Source organism: Leiobunum rupestre, chromosome 8 (genome assembly GCF_980474605.1).
Source record: "Leiobunum rupestre chromosome 8, qqLeiRupe1.1.hap1, whole genome shotgun sequence".
Lineage (NCBI taxonomy): Eukaryota > Metazoa > Arthropoda > Arachnida > Opiliones > Sclerosomatidae > Leiobunum > Leiobunum rupestre.
Window position 1 is genome coordinate 29,590,953 of NC_143391.1, and position 21,667 is coordinate 29,612,619.

At 40.2% G+C, this 21,667-nt stretch overlaps 2 protein-coding genes and 1 long non-coding RNA gene across 6 annotated transcripts in view; 2 read left to right on the top strand and 1 right to left on the bottom strand.

The window, feature by feature from the left end:
- The window catches only part of LOC149933079 (uncharacterized), a 43,029-nt gene extending 37,470 nt beyond the window's left edge, over positions 1-5,559 (top strand). The window contains exon 8 of the mRNA XM_090157230.1: positions 584-5,559. Coding sequence (XP_090013356.1) covers positions 584-1,904 — 1,321 coding nt within the window. The 3' untranslated portion in view covers positions 1,905-5,559. The remainder of the gene's footprint in view (positions 1-583) is intronic.
- A 241-nt stretch (positions 5,560-5,800) lies between these two features.
- Mvl (solute carrier family member malvolio) lies at positions 5,801-20,371 on the top strand. 3 transcript variants are annotated; one of them, XM_090155503.1, is made up of 14 exons: positions 5,801-5,845; positions 17,642-17,707; positions 17,773-17,938; positions 17,997-18,293; positions 18,363-18,501; positions 18,573-18,887; positions 18,949-18,996; positions 19,065-19,103; positions 19,179-19,298; positions 19,364-19,587; positions 19,661-19,820; positions 19,888-19,938; positions 20,003-20,102; positions 20,258-20,371. In XM_090155503.1, exons 1-14 carry the CDS (start codon positions 5,839-5,841, stop codon positions 20,287-20,289), a joined length of 1,764 nt encoding a protein of 587 aa, XP_090011629.1. In that variant the 5' UTR covers positions 5,801-5,838; the 3' UTR covers positions 20,290-20,371. The 3 variants fall into 3 exon arrangements, with proteins under 3 accessions (XP_090011629.1, XP_090011628.1, XP_090011630.1); XM_090155502.1 differs by lacking the exon at positions 5,801-5,845 and adding an exon at positions 16,808-16,982; XM_090155504.1 differs by lacking the exon at positions 5,801-5,845 and adding an exon at positions 17,044-17,214.
- On the bottom strand, positions 12,862-17,077 carry LOC149933081 (uncharacterized). Of its 2 annotated transcripts, XR_016472793.1 has the most exons (3): positions 16,813-17,077; positions 16,298-16,438; positions 12,862-13,052 (listed from the first exon to the last, which is right to left on the bottom strand). It is a non-coding gene; the product is annotated as an uncharacterized LOC149933081 (long non-coding RNA). The 2 variants fall into 2 exon arrangements; XR_016472794.1 differs by lacking the exon at positions 16,298-16,438.
- Positions 20,372-21,667: the final 1,296 nt, after the last annotated feature.

Genomic DNA, 21,667 nt, shown 5'->3' on the forward strand with positions numbered 1-21,667 from the left:
AAACAAAATCTCAATAGATTGTCAAAGCCAGAAATTTCAAAATCCACTTCACTAACTTCCGTTAAGTTGATGACGCGTTTTTCGTCACGAAGTTCGAAGCGTAGAAATAGAAATGAGACTAGAACCACCGCGCTATCCCTTAATCTCAAGGAAAACGGGCAAGCTAGAAGGCTGTCATGAGAGTGGAATCGCTACTAATCCACGCAGGAGTGCGCCATCTATTAAAAAATTGAAACGTTAATTTTTTTTAAATAGATGGCGTGCTCCCACAAAGAATACTGGCGATTCCACTCTCATGGCAGTCTTCTCACTCGTACACCTCACCACAATCTAATCGTGCTTCTAGTCTCATTTCTATTTCTATGGTTTGAAGTGACTTACGTCATATTCAGTGAAAAAGGTTTCATTAAAGAAAATACTTGTATTACGTACTTATGGGTGATTGCGTTAGATATGATTTAACGCGTCGAATTCGATTGAAATCTGGGTTTTTTCGGTGGCGCGAATTGCGTCGGACAATTTGGATTTGGTCTCGATACGCGTAATCAAAGCTTTCTCTTTTCTCTCCCGATGCGTGTCGTAGTCGTCGCCTCCGAGACAAGTTGTCCCGCAGCAGCCGTCTCGTCCGCAGCATTTCGAGCGGCAACTACAGCACGGTCCTGCAGGAGAGTTTGGCCACGTTCGGAGGACCCGGGGGCAACGTCGTGGTGGGAGAACTGGAACGGCTGGTGGAAGAGACGCCGCCCAGCCTCCACCGAATGCGTCGCCCCGTCGGACACCCGTTGCCCAAATCGCAGAGCTCCGACGCCGTGCTCGAGTCGGACAGCGAAAACTCGACCCCGCGCCACCTGTGCTCGCGAGCGGCGCCACCTCGGCCCAACCCCAACCGCCGAACCAGACCCCTTTCCGAAGGCGCCCAGGATTGTTGCTGTTTCCGCGGAGGCGACTTTCCGTCGGTCGGTTGCCCCCTCTGCCGCCGACCCCGCAACGGATACGACGGCCCTTTAGTTACCGCCGGCGAGTTCGAGGAAGACGACGAGAACTTGGTGGTCATTCCGGGTCAAGTGGACGTCCGCAACGCGTGCAAAAGCCCCATTCGCATCCCGATCACGGGACCCTTGATCGACTTGGGCGAACTACCGGCCACCCCTCCTCTCGCGTCGGAATCGGTGACCCAACGACTGGACGTGGCCGTGATCGGAGCGACCGTCACGACCCATTCGGCCACTTCTCGAGGTTCGACCCGCATGTCCAATTCCACTTCGCGCAGTTCCGGGTACTTGTCGGCGACCAACGCGGAACCGCGCTGTTTCAAAGACGACATCGTCGAAATTGATCGCGCCGACGACGAGGACGACTACGACGACGACGACGACGGCCTGGGGGCGGAACCGTTATCCTTACTGGACACCAGCAACCCTCAACCCAGACACAAGGACTTCGCCGCCACTCTGGCCAGCGAGACCGGAGCTTCATTCGACTTGTTGGCCGAGGAAAGGCCGAGACAGCGAGCCAACGGCTCTTCGGGGGGTCTGCTTCTGGAACTAAAAACCTTCACCCCGACGCACGACGCCTGCAGCGCCCGGCCTCTGGAGGAATTGCAGAATAAGAAGGAGCGAGCCCGCTCCTGGGATCGCGTCTCCAAGAGAAGGGAAATGGCGGTGGCGCCCTCTCGGGACGACTCTCTGCAGCGACGCAGCTGGATCAAGGACGAGAAAAACGGAAAAATGACGCATCCTTCCGGCGGAAACGGTTCTCAAGGCTTCTGGACTCGCAGCCCTTGCCTCAAACCTCGCCTGCAACACCACAACTGGCAATTATGCATGTACATGTGCGGGGGCCGGGAGCAAGGCGCTCCCAATGTTTCGAGACAGCCTCTCATGATGTGGAGGCTTTACGTTTAGATTGTTACGTCCCTTTTTCGAAGCCATCGCCTCCGTAGGCCCCCGACCTTGAGTATATTTATTATAGAAACACCAATTAACGATCTCGAGATTTGATAATCGGTGACGTGCTCCCCATTTCTTTATCAGTGCAATAGTGTTCGCGCAATCAACTAACTGGCGTTGCAAACGACGAAGAATATTTTCTCAATCCCGGTTATTTTTATTTTTATATAGAATTTGCCGTTTTATTTTATTAAAAAGAAGTTTAACTAGCGAGGAAAACTGAAATACTCAGGGCCTTTTTTAACGATAGAATACTCGTATCTGACGAAAATATGGCCCCTAATAAGATGTAGAAAGGGAAACAATTCGCTCTTCAGTAACAATGAATGTCACAGTTGTTAAACGAGAGAAAAACAAAGTTTAGGGTTTGAATTTTAGGCCTATAATGGCGATTCTTTTTAATCAAACAAAAATTGAAGAGACGACGACGAAATTTTAACTCTTAGCCTATTTATTATAAGGGAAAACAAAATAGTGTCTTGAATAACGTAAATACCCAAAAACAAGAGTAATACGTGTATATTGAAGGTATAATTACTTTAAAAGATGTAGCGGAAAAAAAAGGTTTATATTCGATTATATTATATACTCGTCTAGATAGAATCTCATCGTTGTATACACGTAGATTTGGTGGGATTATATCTATTTCGTAATCAGTATTAACATATTTTACCATTTACCGTAAACGAAGAAAAATGAAATTTTTACAGAGAAAAACAAAATAATGCAAAAAATTAGCTTTTTAGAAAATTAAGTTACTTCGTTCACCAAACTGTAGTAAAAGCATTTGCGTTACATTAAGTCCATTGTCTAGATTCACACGTCCAAGCTATTTGATATTAAAGCCTGACCAGTTAAGCGTCGCACCGTCCCGTTTAGGTTAGAGCCAACGCTTAGCTAATAGAACTAACTAAGCCTTCGCTTTAATTATAGTTATATAACTACACTGTCCTTAATTTACCGCCCATCAAAAATACCGTTATCTATAGCCGTGCCGTACCAGAACCAAACAAATGCCAAATACTCTTTTTTTATCGTTGTAATATCGAAGTAACGTAATAACCGTAAGTGTGACACTACTACGTCATTTCTTCACAGTGAAGCGAAAAATATCAAAACAATCGCGCTTGATGACAACTTCTGGGTTTGTAAATTTGTTATCTACTTAAAGGCCGAGGTTTTCTTCCGCCTGTCACCCTTTAAATTTACTTTCCTTCCAAACAAATACCCTGGTGGTAGGCCAACAGCGGAACACGTTGGCCTACCACCAGGGTATTTGTTTGGAAGGAAAGTAAATTTAAAGGGTGACAGGCGTAAGAAAACCTCGTCCTTTAAACGACTTGGGAAAAACTAAATCACTTACAAAATTCAAAATAAGGCTTACTTAGTCAAAATTATTCTTAATTATTGAATCGAAACGTAAACGAATTTGAAACATAAACACATTTTGGCTGAAATTGGCTCGTAGCTATCGGCAGTAACCTACATTTGCTGGTTGTTATCGAATTGGCTCCGCAAACATAACTTAATTAATTTGTTCATCCCTTCGCAAAGAATAAAATATGCATGAACAATTCAACTAGTGTCATACTTAATGTGGTTACGTTACTTATGGCTATATCATTTTTATAGCTTTAAGCGTGATAGGTTACAATCGTACGTTACTTTCTCTATACATTTTTAACGTCATTTTTATAGCTTTAAGCATGATAGGTTACAATCGTTTTTATTTTGTTTACCTTTTAAAAACTACATTAAATTATTATAACAATGCACTGGTTAATATCGTATATCAACCGTAATAATATTTTTCCTGTATAGTTATATACTATTAAAAATTTGAAAGGTCTTCCATAGCTTAACCTTTTCCAAGAAAAAACTTTAAAAATAATTATATATTTAGAACCGTTTTAATTATAAATTAATTTGTTTAAATCTATCATACGTAGTATAATTTGTGAATTGCAAAATATACATAAACTATATGTTTAGCACAAAAGTCTACAATAAAATTCAAAAGAAAAACTATCATATGTACTCAAATAAATCGGTTAACCGTCTATTTAAAGTTAAGTGTTTATCCATATTTAATTGTCAACTACTACAATTATAACGCTGTATAAGTTTGCTCATAACCAACATTGTATTCAATGGCCTCCTGGATCAAAAACAATAAACTTAGTTTTTAGTTGAAAGCGCTCAAATTTGCCCAACGGTTTTGGGTTTTTATTTGGGAATATCATTTATAAAATGGATTTACATATCTCAATAAAATATTCCCCGTCGGTATTTTATAATTAGAATAGTTAAAAAAGGGCGCATTAATGTAATAGTAAATACCTTTTTTTTAATTTTCATAAGACAAAGATAATATGTTAAAAAAAATATTTATTAAAATTCTCAAGGTCAAACTTTTTCATTGAACTATTTAGCGCAACCATAAGTTGAAAATTATGTCCATTAAGCGTGTAAAATTTTAAGAGCATCCACCGATTAGATGGCGCCACTAAGTACTAGGGGTTAGCTATATCCACCAATGGGAAAGCGAGTGAAAGGTTACATTTTTTCATTGTCCAATAGAAAATAAAGGCAAAGTGCAATAACCTTTCACCCGCTTTCCCATTGGTGGATATAGCTAACCCCTAGTACTTAGTGGCGACATCTAATCGGTGGCTGCTCTCAAAACAAAAAATTCCGTCACTACTGATAGCATAAGTAACATAATATCTCTAAGTATGACATAAGAATTTTTTTTATTACATCCTTTCTTCACAGTGTGACGTCAAATATTTTCCTAAATAGCGCCCCTCGGTAGCGGTGCCATGAACTAATCTAACCCAACGTCCGTTGTGATGTTCCGGGAATTTGGCGCGTGATTTTAAATATCGCCATTTTTAAGCTTATTGCGTATTTAGCCCCAGTATGGTTACGCAACAGACGAAATTTTTTTTGGAGTACTATATGATTGTCTGAATTTGAACTCTGACTCCTTTTGGATGACCAATAGAAAAATTCAAATCACAAAGAGTTGCTAGTCGTTTTATTGATTTATATTTGGTGAAGAAAGGTTGAAGTAATAAAAACGCAAGTGTCATACTTAGAAGTATTATGTTACTTACGCTGATAGCTACGCTTGGAGTGATGTAGAACTGACGTCATACTCAAAAAGATAAGCGCCTCTAGAGTGAAAAATACGCTTATGTGAAAAAAAATTGATAAACTTAGGACTCAGCTAATTGCCCCGTTGCTAATTAACACGGGTAAGCTTACGTTGAAGCAACTCGGGTTGACTCGAACCAATCGTGAAATTCAAGTTGATAAAAATTAAATCAACAAATTTTCATTTTAGTTCTTAATGGTAGAACAAAATATTTATAATCAAAGGTGAACGAAAGTTCGAGGTACCATTTTTCGATTCCGATTCTATAAAGTTTAGATATGTGTTTTTTTTTGGAAAGTCCGCAGTTAGGTATATTTATGGTTGAAAATTTAGCGGGATTTCGGCTGGGCTATTATACAACCCTCCGGCCACCCCTTTATTAAATATGATCATGTTAGTGAATGTGAAATTCTGTGAAATTGATTTTCATCAGAAGAAAGTAATAAAAAGTATGAGAAAAACTAAACTCTTTTTCACTTATTTCACTGACTTACGAAATTAATTTTTTTTTAGAGTTTTATCTTTAAGTCGCGAACAAATAATACCGCAAAAAATTTGTAACACTTTAAACCGAGTTTTGTTTAATGATGAAGCGATATAAAGTACTTGTAAACAAATGTAACATTCGCGTACCTCGGCTCGGAAAATTCGCAGTTGTTGAAAGCGTTTCATTCCCACACCTGACACCTGGAAATTTAGACGAAAACACCGCGTCAGCGCTACTCGCTAATGAAAAGTAAGCTGCTTATTTTTTCAATTAATTTTAAACAGTTTCTAGTTTTTTGGTTTATAGGTCGGTGTAGAGCATAGCGCCGCCGATCCAACACCACCGTCGCCCAGTGGCGTAGCTGATGGTCCGCAGGGCCCGCCGTTCGGGGGGGGGGGCCTCGAGCTTTGGGGGGGGGGGGGGGCGGTCGCTAACCATAAAAAAATTAAAAAGGGGGGCCTCTGAGTTCTCAGCTACGCCACTGCCATCGCCGATATTTTATCTGGCGCCGCCCATAAATTTTGATACCGCCGCCGAATTTTTTTTTATTTTTTCTACGTAACTATTTTTTTTTTTTTAATTTTCAAGAGGGGGATAAACTTTTATCCCTTCGTGCCGCCGCAAAAAATTAGGCCGCCGCCGACCCAAATCAAATCGGCGCTATGCTCTAGGTCGGTAGTTCGGTGTGCTCTCGTACAGCCGAAATAACATTGGTGACGTCACCCTATGTTTCGCTTTGGACCCTATACGTTAGTGCGAAAATTTCTAATTATGGTGTTCTAACTTATTGGTTTCGCTTAAAGGGCCATAGAATCTTTGAATTTCGAGGGTGGGGTTATGTCTGTTTCACGTGACGGAAGGGGAGGAGTTTTCTGAAATTCGAGCTGAATTTACAAACAATTCTAGGACCTGTAAACGTTTCCCTCAACGTGAAAATCGGTCAGAATAATGGTTCAATAGCCAACTCCCCCCCCCCCCCGAAAGAGGCATATGTGGATAACCATAATTTTTATTCGTTTATTAATAAACGTTACAATTAGTCCATTTCCTTTTCTTTTAAGTTTCACTTCGCTACCTTAAGTGAAAGTTTGATTTAAAATTTGGAAATTAATAATTACATTCCTAGCGAAAATTTGGCTAGAAATAATTGTATCAAAATAATTATATTAGAAACAATATTAAGTTAATTTAATTTCAATTCTCAGATAAATACTTTTACTAGTTTAAAACCAGCTTGCTTAAGCTCAAATAGTAACAAAACTAAATAATTTAATTAATATCGCTCACGTGTATAAAAGCTTACAACCTTTTGAAAAAAAATCTATATTTCTCGCCAAATATGGCGGTTTCAGCCTAGCTTTTCGATAATGTTCTCCAAATATGAAAACCCAACTTTCTCCCGCTGGTTTTGAGAAGAGCTATCCTCTGTCGGGAAAAATAGGCGTAACACGGACTGCACAATTGCGAAAGGAGCGGATATATTTCAAAATCAGTAGACCTTTTTAGTTCATTGCGGGGAGGGCAATGAAATTTTAAAGGACTGACTTACCGGACGCCACCGGTGACAACGCCGCCGCCGCCGCCGCCGCCGCCGCCACCGCCACCGCCGCCACCGCCGCCGCCACCGCAGTGTCGGAACGAAAACCGTAACGGTGTCTGGACTGGCCTGGCCTGGAGGGGGGGGGGTGGCAATGAAGGAACGATGTGTACTTGTGGACATATAACTTCCCCTTTCCATCCCTGAGGGGTGGATAATTCGACCTCGGGCGGTCACCTTGATATTAAGCTGGGACAGTAACAACAATAAAGGAACGATTAATCCTGGTTTCATCACTAAGGCCGCTTTTAGAATCACAGTATCTAGAAAGAATCCCAAGTAACGTAGAAACCATTCCTAAAACCCTCCCTCACCTGGATCAAAACTAGCGGACAGCCGTAAACTAAAATAAGCCCGCTCCCCTGAGCCCTAGTGACATAGTTAAAAGAATGCCCCCCACCTCTTGGATGTTTAAATGTCGCCCTTACGTTAGGAGCCCCAAAAATAAGATAAACCATCACATTTCTTGTGTACAGTTTTCATTGGTTAGACGCTTTAACGCCTGCTGCCGTCGGAAGGGGAAAATACTGAAATTGACTTCCCCCCGCCCGTCAAAAGTTCAGCGAAAAAGCTCGTCAAATGAATTTGTACACAACAGTAACCCTACGTTAACGTGTTTAAAGGCTAGCTGCGTTCTCCTCGTGCTTGTTGCTCCTAGGTGGCTGCACCTTCCGGGACTTAAAGCGAAAGGCGAGTTGTCTGCCGTCTATTGGCTTCCCGAAAACACGTGTTTAATAAGTTAATAGTCACGTGATTCCGAAAAGCCAATCAACGCAAGAAGCGCCCAATTTTCCACACCTTTTAGGCTAGATTCGGATGGTTATTTAAATTGTTTTGATTATTACGCTAACGACATCTAGTGCGAGCGAATGCAACTAGACAGGAGCCGCCACTTGCTTTAATATATATGCTAATGTTTTATATTTTATGTTTGTGTATGTCAATAAAGAATGGTTGTATATCAAATTTCCATTGAGAATCGTATTCATTGTCAACCAACCCTCTTTCTTTCTCATTTATTGCCAATGGAAAATGTACGATACATTGTGTTTTTTTTAATTAAACTTCAGGAAATATTATTGTTACTTTATAATTACAATTTATAACTAGACAAAAACCTCGTTTTTGTCACTTCTTCAACTTGTTTAGGTGCACGTATGCGATTATGGTAAGTCACAAGTATCTTAGTGATAAAATTACCTATTTATGAAATTACGGTTGTAGTGCAACCATTCAACGATGGCGTCGTAATTTTCGTCGAAACTAAACCTAGAAGGGACAAACGATAAGTTTTATGGGAACTTTAGAATATCAAATGCAAGTGCTTTCTTATAAAAATGTCTAAAAAGCTTTATAGAGTTTTATGGTTTTATAGAATGCCTATGGCGCACTAATACCTACAGTGCCATGGGTGGACTCTCTCAAGGCCCAGTATTCCTCTTTCCCCTACACCACTTTTCTAGTACTGTAAGTAGTATTACGATGCATGGGTATACAAATCCACAAGTGTCTGTTTTTTATGTCTTGAAAAAATCTACGACGGTGCCCCCCCCCCCCCAAATATTTGTCTGGAGCCGCCCCTGTTTGTTACTATTTCAAATCGTATTGCTTCGTCTATAAGGACTGTGTGCTTAAAGTGTTAACTATAAGGATTACGTACGTTATTTAAGTGTTACCCTGTAAGGATTAATTGATATAAAACCATTTTGCTATCAGTGCCATATTGGTGCTTCAGGTAGTTCAGCTTTATCCTTTTGATTACATTGAATTGTTACGCTTGTACCAATAGAGTAATGGCACTCCGTAGCTTTGTCCATGGTCGCCATTTTAGTCGCGATTTTTTATCTATAGGAGAAAGCATGGGTGACGTGCCGTGACGTCACACTGACATTACTCTATATGGTTGCGTCCTTGCCACTTTTTTGGTATTCTATTATGCAAAAAACTCATTGTGAAAGAACACTTTAAATTGGGCAATGAAATAATATTTTCGCCTTCTATAGGGACTTGGCAGTGCTACGTCACAGTTTTTTTTTCCAATAGTTTTTATCGTGGGGAGAAAAATATAACCACAATGGCGGCCATGGTCAAAGCTACGGACTGCCAAGTGAACTTCTTCTTAACCTATCCTTGTGATAGACCCCAACACCGCGAAATTTCGACCAGCGGTGGCGATCCGGTGATTTTACATCGGCGGCGCGATCGGCGTGCGCCGACTTTTAGGTCGGCGGTGGCGTGGCACGGCGTTTATATGACATTTCGGGTGAAGTGAACTACAGTGTGTTAGAATTTATAGCGCGGTGTACCTAGTAACAAAGACCATGCCACCGGAGGCCTATCATCATAGTGCCCTACGCCAGCGTCCACCTAGCCCGGACAGGTGACAAATCCAGCATGGGTAGCAGAACCCTACTACTGATGGTCACACCTTTGACGCAAGCCACTCAACCCAATGGGTGGACCAATCCCCACTTCGCGCACAGCAGTGGGATGAAGAGTGGATGCTGTAGCAACGCCAGCCGACATCCTACCTACGTAGGTAAAGAGTCAAAACCCTTTGGAGAGAGCTCCTAAAGGGGAACGACGGGCACACAGCAGCCCAAGTAACCCGGCACAGCTGGCACCGGAGATCCCGGTGTGACCCCAATAGGCCAGGAAACAGGACCACCGTGCCCTCATACGGAGGGCCGCCGCCCCACAGCTGGCTACCCAATCCGCCGAGGCGGCCAGTTTGCACGGACCCTCTCCGTTAGCCTGAGCCGAAGCTCAGTATCCAGCCCAAACCTGACCGAAGTCGGAGGTGGAGATAGGACCATTTGATCGGAGCTAACATCTCCCAGTGTGCCACCGCCCTTATGGGTTACAAGAGCCGGACCCCGACTCCCCGGTAAAGCCACCAGTTATTGCACACTCCGACCCATTTAGGGCCTGAAGTGAACTACAGCGGCCTCATTGAATTTTATATTCATTTTGGTTGCGCCTGATAGACCTTGTCACGTAAATGCCGAGGGTATTTTTTATTTTGGCCGCAAATGATTATTTTTTTTTAATTTAATTTTAAACATTTCACATTTTTGGGCATTTTCACGTGTTTCGTTGTACTTATTTCCGTCGTGTGTTCGCCGACACCACAGTTTCGGTGTCCTAATAATTTCCACGTGATATTCCGGTAGTTTATAAAATCAATTAAAGTTTTTGTTCATTTTCTAGGTGTTTTATATTTTTGGGCCACAAACGCTTATTTCAGGTTTTAATTTAATTTAAAAGCTTGCACTTTTTTGGGCCTTTTCGCGTTTTTGGTTGTTGTTGATAATTTAATAATTATATACTTGATGCGTAAGGATTGGTACTGTCCTCCAAGTCGCGTTATAGATGGCCCATCGCTTTTTTTTAGTATGGGGTTGGGGAGGCGCCGCGCGCCCCCAGCACTTGAGCGAAGTGAGTGCGCGGCGCCGTCAGGTGCCAATACGGGGAATTTTAAAGTGCGTCAGGCACCAATACGGGGAATTTAGTAACGTCTTTTACGTGTTTTGGATGTAATTATCTTCGTTACTAACCGTTTGTTTCGGTTTTCACTCTTTGTTTCAGTTATCGTACGTGTTAGTGTTAGTCGACTTAGTTTTGAGGCCGTGTTACTTTCCAGCTAAATAAAATTTAAATTAGCATGTCTACAATTGAAGACCAGTCACTTACAAGGAGACGACCCAAGGTGTTACACACCGATTTTGTTCAAACTCGGGGGATTGGTAGACCTGCATGGAACTTGAAAAATCCTAAAGGGAATTTATTCAATAGGCAACGGTTTTGCCATGGCAACGAAAAATGTTTTTGACAACATTAAATGGAAATTTTTCCTATTTAAGCCATATCGGTTCATTTTCACCCATTTGGTTAAAAAAAATCACTTCGTAATCTACGCGCCAAGTGCTACATTCTCCGCCCAAAAAAGAACAAAAAATATATGAGGCCACTCTAGTTCAATTTTTCCGAAATTTCTTTTTCATTGTAGGACGTTTTAGCAATACCTTTTCTAGGAGTTTAAGATTTTCGCATTACCAAAGTAATAATTGAAATTTGATAAAGAAAGAACTACATTTTTGTTAAAGCTGCAAAGAGAATGATATCAACGGAAAATCTGGTACCCCTGTTAAAAAATATTATAAACCCCTGGCGGCGCGCCGTTAAAAACATAGGCGGTGGCGGCGGCGGCGTGCCGTTCAAAATCTTTATGCAGCGGATGCTCAAAAAAAACGATCGGCATCGGCCATTGGGCATCGGCGGCGTGGGGTCTACCAAAGACTATATATACGCTTCGCTTACTAGACAGGCGTCTCCATAGAAAAAACCTGTCAACTCTTTCGAAACACGGGAGAAGGCTTTTGACCAGCCGTTAGAGGCGCCACTAGTAGCACTCCTGAAGCGGGGGAAATTTTGACCAACGTCTGCTATCGTACGCAAATTGAGCCATTGAACACGCCAGTCTATTTAGCGAAGTGTGAGTTAATCATTTTTGTCTCACCCCGGAGGGAAGAGAGGCTGTTATTTTCAATGGTGATGTTGGCGGTGGTGAAGAATACTCCGCGGTGCTAGCTCAACATGGTGTGGTAACGATTTAATTTATGCGAATAGGTGCTAGCATAAATTGCTTATGTCTTATTCAACTTCTTAAAATGTTCCACGCGCTCTTTAATATTTTAGCGTAAAAGGCTCGCGCATTTTTATTATTTTATAATGTATGATACGTCCTAGAATGTGGTATGAAAAAACCATAGACCAAGAAAGGTGTTTCACAAGGACATTTCGCTTGAGAACCCCCTCCGCTTCTGCCTGTATAATCGGCGACTCGGGAGTCGGGACTTGGAAATAGTGATATTTTTTTACCCCCCTTAAGTTTATTTTTATTGAGAGCCACTGGCCCAAGCGGGGGGGGGGGGGGGGGTTAGGGGACAAAATTTAAAATTAGGTAGGGAAAATAGGAAAATAAAAATTGGTTACGTTACTCACATAACATTTATTAACTTTAAAACAAGCAAGTATATTATAATATCACACATAATCATTTGTAACGCTAGATCCCGCTCTCGTATAGGGTAGGAAAACAGAGTTTCAAAAACGGCGTACAAATCAATATGTTCCAGAAATTTCCGTAAAATGTTTAATAAATATTTTTTAATTAAATTGAGAGCCCCGGTGGCCCGCAACCCCCGTTCGAATGATTTATTTTAAGAGCCTACTGGTTTTTATTAAGAGCCTACTGATTTTTGAGCGAAGCAAGCGTAGCTCCCTTAGCAACGACTGCTATGGGGAAAAATGCTGGTCCTGTGATTGTCCGAAGCCGTCAAAATAACCTATGCGAAGCGCGCGTAATAGGCGAGAGAGTATAAACCGCCCGAAGCCTGGCGCCCGGTGAACACCCGGTGAACCTGGAAGCGCGCGCAAAAGGGGACCGCGTGTATAAAGGGAGAGAGTAGGGAGAGAGAGAAGCCAGATAGCGCGCGTATAGAGGGAACCTGGCAGCGCAGCGCGCGTAAAAGGCGAGAGAGTAGCATGTGTGTAAGGCGACTTTCGATAGAGAACCTGGCAGTGCACGTAAAGTGTGTAAGAGGGAAGGGGATTGAAAGGCTTTTTTATGCATTGCGGGAGGGAGGGAGTTGAGAAGAATGAAAGGCGGTTTTTTATGCATTTTTTTATTTAATTCTGTCCAAAATGAAATTCACGGTTTCCACAACTTCAATTTCAATGACTCTACTGCCTAATTTTACAACTATTTCCCCAGACATTAAAGTAACTGGAATGAAATTGGCCATTTCGTTGAATTCATCGTCGCTGTCGAACGCTGGGTCCTCCAAAAGGTTTCTCCTTTGGAAATAATGAATTATGATTATTATTTGGCGATGTATAAAATATGTTTGCTCAATTTAATAACTATTTCTTGTATGCTCTTATTTCACGTCTCGCTCGCTCCGCTCAAGTCTGTGTCAAAAATACCCTTTGGGGTTTTGTGACGTCCTAGTTATTAAGAGCCATTGGCCCCAAGACTCCCGCTAATTCCAAAAGTTAGAAGAAACCACCTATGGACTATGAGAAGGATGATAAAATACGCGAAAAAGTAGAAAAGTCCATAATTAAAAGGGATAATATAGCTAAATCCTAAACAAATTTGAAGAAAATTAAAAACTTACTAATAACTCGTACCGATAGGTCTTTGAGCAACGCGAAACTCGGATCAAATAGATCTTCGAGTAATAAACTAAATTAAAAATAAATAAAATAGCCAGAAATTCCAACGGTAGACCGGTTTCGTTCTATTTGGAACTCATCAGTACCGTGCGGGAAATCTGGCTGGCGACTATCAAATCGAAAAGAGAAACTAAGCCTAAACATTAAAAATTTCAAAACGCGTTGCGTATAGCAACGGAAAGCCGAAAAGGGGGGAGTGTGGTGTCGTTAATGAAGTGAACGTCCGTGCGCCCACGGCCAACTTTAATCACGCGCTGTTCACGCTACTACGGCCAACACATTCGTCGAAATTCCGCGAGCAAGGATTTTCCCAATATAAACTGTACTATAATGTGTAGGAGTTCAGCGCCACGCTCGGTGGTTATATTGTCTTCAATGTAAAAACCATAGAAATCTCATAGGTAACTAGAATGCTGCCGTGTAACTGGCAAATGGCCCAAACGCCGTGGCAGACGAAGCCAGATCTCAGCCAATCAGAGCTCAAAGAGCGGTTCTGCCAAGAATTTAATTTCACCGGAGAGAATGACGTCACCTATCTCCCGCTATAGTAGCGGAACCAAGGAGGATTATTATCCTCCTTCATTCCTTGGCGGAACCACTCTACGGCCTCTCATTGGCTGAAGGTTCAAAACGAACTGGCGACAAGCTCGGCCGTAGGCGGCAGCATTCTAGTTACCTATGAGATTTCTATGGTAAAAACTATACTAAAAATAATAATCCGCTAGGGGCGCTAACGTCATACACATCTTTTGCTCATAGGTTAACACAGAAACGTCAACGAATGAGATTGAGATGACCGCTGTAGCGCGAGAGATGCGCGAGAAATCAGAGTTGGCCGTGGTGCGCCTAGCGAATTTTTAAGAAAGTGATAATCACGTGCAATTATTTTCATTAAAATTTTAAAAGAATTTCGTCCGCACGAACAAGGCCTAAGGATCTATCTTTTCTTCATAGAGTTTCATTTTTAAAATGGTTATATTTTCTAGAATTATTTATTAATTTTAAGTAATTTATTCCTGAATAATAAACTGAAAAGGTAAAAAAAAATTATCTCAAATTTTGAATTTGGTTGTAAGACCCATTTTCTTTCTAGTTCTTTTCCTTACGTTTTGTCGTGTATCTTTTCTGATTTCTAAAACAAGTGCTAAGACTAATATTTAGGTAACTCGAGACTGTCACGTCTTTGGTAAACTCTCACTAGTCTTTGGTTCGGCACAATATTTTGATATACGTGGCGCCATCTCGCGCTAGACTTTACACGGCTTTAAATTCACACGCGAAATATACTTGTGGAACACCGTCCTTAGTCTGTGGAAAAACACTCAGGGGCGATACCCGTTTGGGCCTTTTGGGGCCCGTATGGTGGGTTCTTGATTTATCAGCGACCACGGGGGTGACAAATATGAAAGATACGTCCATGAACGGGGCATGAAAAACTCAAAAGTGGGATACCCGTTTGGGCCTTCGGAGGCCCGTAACTTTGTGCCATTGATTTCTCAGCGACCACTAAGGGGACAAATGTGAACGATAAGTCCATAAATTAGGGATGAAAAACTCTCTTAGGCGCGATACCCGTTTGGGCCCTTGATTTTTCAGCAAATGGGTAGGGGTGAGGCTGCTAATATGACCTGTGCAATATTGTTTTAGTCTAGAGAGGGATCGACGGTCGACCGAAGTGTGTTTTACTTTTCGAGGAAACCAAAACGTCCCTGTATAATCCAAAATTTAGGGGGTGTTGTTGTGTTTTTGCGGTCATCCCGACTTCGTGTTTTCCCGCCCGCGTTCGACATTGCTCGGTTGTCGTCTTTTTCGAACGAGGACTGTTTTTTGGTTGTCGGGTAGGGTTGGTTCCAAAGACTATATGTTCGCAAGTATTTGATATTTGGTTCCCTCGCCTCTCGATTTTCTATCGTCGTTTTCCCCCCTTTAATGGTTCATCAAACTTATTGCGAACATTCCCCTTTTATGACAGTCCTTTTTAGCTTTTGTAGTCTCCCCCCCCCCTTTTTTTTGTCGCGTGTTTGTTTTCTCTTTTTGTTGTCGCGTGTTAACGTCTCGCGCCTTTAATATTTTTTAAACATTTTCAAATAGTTGATTTTATAAAATAAAAAGTGGTCTCACTCATTGAATTGGGAATAATACTGCTAGAATTACAATTACGATTTCGGTTGCCATGGTTACGCGGGACCTGTTCTGATAAGCTTGTACGAAATTCACCTTTATAATTAGGCGGTAGCGCCATCTATATTTTGTAAAGTTATATGGCTAAAAATAAATAATTATTAGCTAACTCACCGTAACTTGAGTTAAAAAGGATCGTGTTGACAGAATAAAATTATTTGTAAACAACTTCAAAGGTTTGTTTGTTACGAGTAATCACACATTTCAATTTCGCATCAGATTCGCGAAAAAATTCAATTGCAATATAGTTGCCACCACTAGAGACAGATGCCTTCACGGTAGAACGATAAAGTTGATAAAGTCTCCTTATGGAACGAAATTGGTCCCGCGCCAGCCAGATTTAGTTGTACCTCTATTTATTCCCAACTCAATGGTCTCACCCAATTTGTTAAAATGTTGCTCTTACGTCACAAGACCCAGCTTTATTAGTGTATTCTTCGCACGAGCGATTTGCACGCGCTCTAGAAAAAGCTATATTCCTCGCGACTGTAGTAGGCTTGTAAAAGTAAGAGACTGTGATCAGAAAGAGCAACATTTCAACAAGAAGGCCACGTTACTTTATAAAAAGAACTATTGTCGGTTAGTCTTAATTAAATTTTTCGCCTTGAAGGCTTATCGCTGAAGTACCGCATATTTTTTCCCAATAAAGCTTAGTTTTCTCCTCCACTTCTTGGTCTCTTTACTTGTTCGCGTTTTTACTCCTGTATAATCCAAGTTGATACCCGGACCCGGTCCTTACCATGTCGAGTTCGACTTCAATATTTATGCTCACTCGAATTTCTTTCTAAAAGACTAAAACTGTGTCGATTGTTTACAGAATACTCCTATATTAAAAAGAGGATAAAAATGTTGAATGAAAGTTGAAATATGGAGCACAATTAATTAATTTGAATTAATTAATTCGAATTAATTACTTAATTCGAAATAATTAAATTCAAATTAATTATTATAAGAGTTTAGCTCTCCTAGGACTAGCCAGTGGCGTAGGAACGGGGGTACAGGGGTGCAATGTACCCCCCTTGAAATTGGAATGAGGCGCCAAAGTGGTATGAAGAGGGCGCCAAATTGTTTTAGAAGGGGCGCAAAAAGGATGCTGATGAGGGGGCGCCAAATTTAGCATCCAAGCTGTACCCCCCTTAATCCAAAACGTTCCTACGCGCCTGGGACTAGCTAACGCCTTAGACCGAGTCATACAGACTTTTTTTGAAATGAACAGCGATCATGCGATGCCACATGGCGGTGGTTGTATTGGTCTCAGTCGTTACGGGCTTTTTGAGCCTTTTTTCTTGGGCCTTTTTCCAAAAGACGTTGACAACCGAGTTCAAGGTCGACGTAGTCTTTTTTCCGAGTGTTGTTCCGGCAACACAAGTACGCGTTATCACTGATTCACTGTCTGGATTCCCCGTAGTGGGTACACGTAAACATCTTGTGATGTTCCGAATTTTTATTTCGTAATTCGTATACGTTCATTTGTTCTCTTCTGGAGTATGTAACTGTAATTGTAAGCTCCCATAAATTTGTATATTTAAATAAATGGTTTTGAAGTAACAATAGAGACTCCAAAAGAAATGACTTTAGTAACTTTCCAGCTGTGAGAAAAGTGAGTAATTTTGAAATAGCAGTGAAGGAAATTTTGAGGGCAGCGTTATTTTGTTTGATAACTTTCTCCTCTAAATAAAAACCGATAACTTTTCAGCACGTTCACACCTAAGGTTAAATTCCTGTTAGTTTGGTAATCAAGAAATCGAACAATAAAATTGTTTCAATTCGTTCAATATGTCACGTATACCCCAATTTTTATCTGTAAAAACGCCTGAGTTTTGAAAACCCAAGATTATAACCATGATACATTTAAAAATTATATCTAAAGATTAAAAGATATTGCGATTGTTATCTTACATAATGCATTTCCTGTAATTCATATTTTAGAAAAATATTTTAATATATAAAGGGGTTTGAAATATTGAATCTGCACTCTTGACAAAAATTTCTGTTGCTGTAGTCCATATTTTTTTATTTTTCGTTAGGTTATAAATTAAAAATGAATGTAAAACTGGATGATCAAAATAATCCAGCCAACGCTGAAACTCCAGGTATTATATTTTTTACAAAAGTTTATAGATTAATGATTGTACTTAAATTTCCATATATTTTAAAGAGTCACCGTCGTCATCTTCACAAGGCAAAGAAACAGACAGATTAAGGAAATCACCTAGTGATGATAGTCAAACTTATTTTGTTGAAAGGATTCCAATTCCTTCGACTGGGAGTTCAATATTCAGTTGGAGGAAGCTATGGGCTTTCAGTGGACCAGGTTTTTTGATGTAAAATAAAAATAATTTGCCTATAGCGCTTTTTGTGAATTTCAGTTTCTAATTGTAGGAGCATCGCTTATTTAGACCCAGGAAACATCGAATCTGATTTACAATCTGGAACTGTCGCTCAGTTCAAATTACTATGGGTGCTTTTAAGCGCAACAGTTTTGGGTTTAATGATGCAGCGTTTGGCAGCTCGACTAGGAGTGGTTTCGGGCCTTCATTTAGCGGAGGTTTGCTATAGGCGATACCCAAGAATTCCCAGAATTTTACTGTGGATAATGGTGGAAATTGCTATTATTGGGTCTGACATGCAGGAGGTTATTGGAACAGCTGTTGCCTTTTATTTACTTTCCAATCGAGCGTGAGTGCTTGTTTGCGTAAAATTATAAAATAATTTATTTTTAGTAAATGTAATTTTTTTTCTTTTTAGGATTCCATTGTACGCTGGTGTTTTGATTACAATAGCTGATACGTTTACCTTTTTATTCTTGGACAAATATGGACTTCGGAAATTAGAAGCTTTTTTTACCTTCCTTATTGCAATTATGGCTTTTACTTTTGGCTACGAAGTGAGTTTTGTGTTTATAAATAAATTTAGGTTTATTTATCCCATCAACTTTACGCCATTACTTTACCGTAGTATATAACAGTGGCTCCGGATCAGGCTGGCGTTGTTAAGGGTTTATTTTACCCAGCCTGCGTTGACTGTGATAATAATGCCATACTTCAAGCGGTTGGTATCGTTGGAGCTGTCATCATGCCTCACAATCTTTACTTACACTCTGCTCTGGTTAAATCGAGGGAAGTTGACAGAACCAAAAAGGAGGAAGTCAAAGAAGCCAATAAATATTTTTTCATCGAATCTTCTGTAGCTCTTTTTATTTCTTTGATTATAAACATATTCGTTGTCTCGGTTTTCGCCCAAGGATTATATGGAAAAACTAACAACGATGTGGTAAGAAATTTTAGCAATTTATTTTAAATAATTTGAATAAAAAAATTTATTTTTCTTTTAGTTTGATCTTTGTAATGCGACTGGAAATAGTCACATGGAAGTTTTAACGGTACATTGATTATTTAAAATAGCTTTTTAAATTAATAGCTTAAATTTAATTTTTTTAAATGATTACAGAATGACACTCAGCTTTTTGACGCTGATATTTATAAAGCGGTAAGTATTAAAATAAAGTAAAATTTCAAACTCTAATTTTTTAAGACTTTTGAAGTTTTGATTTTACTTGCGTAGGGGATCTTTTTGGGATGTCAATTTGGTTTGGCAGCTATGTATATCTGGGCTATTGGGATTTTGGCAGCTGGTCAAAGTTCTACGATGACTGGAACCTACGCTGGTCAATTTGCCATGGAGGTCTTAAATAAAATATATATTAGTTTTTTTTTAAATCTATTTCAAGCGAAATATTGTCTATTTAGGGGTTTTTGAATCTTCACTGGTCTCGTTGGAAGAGAGTTTTGCTCACACGTACCATAGCCATTTGTCCAACTTTGTTGGTGGCTATTTTTCGGGATATAACTGATCTTTCCGGAATGAATGATCTGCTAAATGCTCTTATGAGTCTTCAATTACCATTCGCTCTAATTCCAACACTCACTTTCACTTCCTCAACTTCAGTTATGGGTGATTTCAAAAATGGGCCGTAAGTTTAATTTATCTTCTATTTTGATGATTTGAGGTTTATTTAACTAAATTTTTTTATGGTTATTTTGTAGAGTTATGCAAGTTGTCACCGCAGTTTTTGGAGTCGGATTGATAGGGATTAATTTTTATTTCGTTGATGATTTTGTCAGAAATAATTTGCCAGACCATTGGGCTGTCTATTTGGCTTTGGCTATCTTTATATGCTTTTATGTCTTATTTTTATTATTTTTGGTAAATATAGTTTTGTATATTTTGTTTTAAAATATGCACATTTTGTAAATAATATAATTTTCTTTAGATTGGATTTCTTTTAGTCTCTATGGGTTTCACTCGTTTGTTAAATTTAAGGGTAAGTATTTTAAATATTTTTTGGGTGTAATATTCGTACATTAACTTTTGATTTGTGGCACTAGTTTGTTGGAAGAATGTTTGAGGAACCTTATTCCATTCAAAATTTAAACAACAGTGATAGAGAGGACTCTCAGCATGTCGCAGTTAGAAGAATATTTACTGGTGAGGCGCAGTTATGATTAAAACAATAAATATTATTTATTAAGGCTAGTGTATGTTAAGAAAACTTGTCTTTCATGTTTATTTGGTGTCGCTAAATGTTTAATATTTAAGTAAGGGATGTATTTATGTGAAATTATGCATTTTTTGGTCTACAGATGATAGTCCAGAGGATAAAATGGTCTGGTGACCGACTTTATTATAGCTTCCAATTTTGTAAATATGCGTTTTATGATGAACAACTTTTAGTAATAAAAAATTTGTGTTGTTAACATTTGGAATATCTATTAATTTTTGCTATGTATTTTTTACCCATTACTTCTAACAATTCAGAAAGCCAGTTTTACTCTACTTACTATTGGTATAAATATATAATAGAAATAAGTATGTCCATAACCAAACATTACAGGGTTATTGCACAATCAAGGTTAGATATCAGTATCTAAATAAGTAAATATGCCAAATTTGCTACTACCTAGGACGTTAATACACTACAGGGCGAAAAAAGGTTCAGTCAGGAAATTAGCCACCCGTTTGGGCGTGATTTGGGGTTGACACCCGATGGTAGAAAAAATAAACAAGTCGGCCCAAGCCGTAATATTAATTCCACATCGGCGTATTCGGGTGGGCAAACCCATACACCCTTACGACGTTAGTAGACACAGGTAGTCAAAATAATACAAAAGCTGTTGAGGCCATGTGATTTCCTATCGTTTGATATATAAATTGTCATCCTAAGTTAAAGAGTGGATGCCGCCCACCCTCAGGATACGCGGGTGGGCAAACCAATATAAAAGCTGTTGAGGCCATGTGATTTCCTATCGTTAGATATATAAAATACCATCCTAAGTTGCAGTGGCGTAGCCAGGATTTTGTTTCGGGGGGGGGGGGACACCATTGAAAAAAAAGTAAAAAATTAAAAATATTTGTACGTACGACCATACGTTTAGGGGGGGGGGCATATGCCCCCTGTGTCTCCTGTAGTTGGGTAGTTTAGGCACCAAAATTCATGTAAATTCGCAAATTCATCAAAAAAATACCCATTAATGTAATTTTGAGGAAAATTGGAAATCAGTTGAAGACGCGTCAGTGCGAATTACAATTTTCGTGGCGTACGATATATCGTACCATTCGGTGACTCTCCCTTTAAGGGGGTTGGTCGGAGGGGGCGGAAAGTAATGGCACTGCGTGCGCGTCAAAGAGTTCTATCGAATGAGACCAACTGTTTTTTTTTTCGATCACACTCCCTTTAAGGGGGTTGGTCGGAGGGGGCGGAAATTAGCGGCACTGCGTGCGCGTCAAAGAGTTCTATCGAATGAGACCAACTTGTTTTTTTTCGGTCACTCTCCCTTTAATGGGGTTGGTCGGAGGGAGCGAAAATTAACGCCACGGGTGAGGGGGCGGAAAATCTCACCACCAACTATACAAACTATAAAAGTGTTCAAGGCTAAAAGTTCAAGAAGGGGACGGCGTGGCTCACTTGGTAAAGGCGTCGGTTTTGGAGATTACGCGGCCAGAAATCTGGGTTCGAATCCCGGTGTCGTCGAAATTATAAATTATGTAGTCGC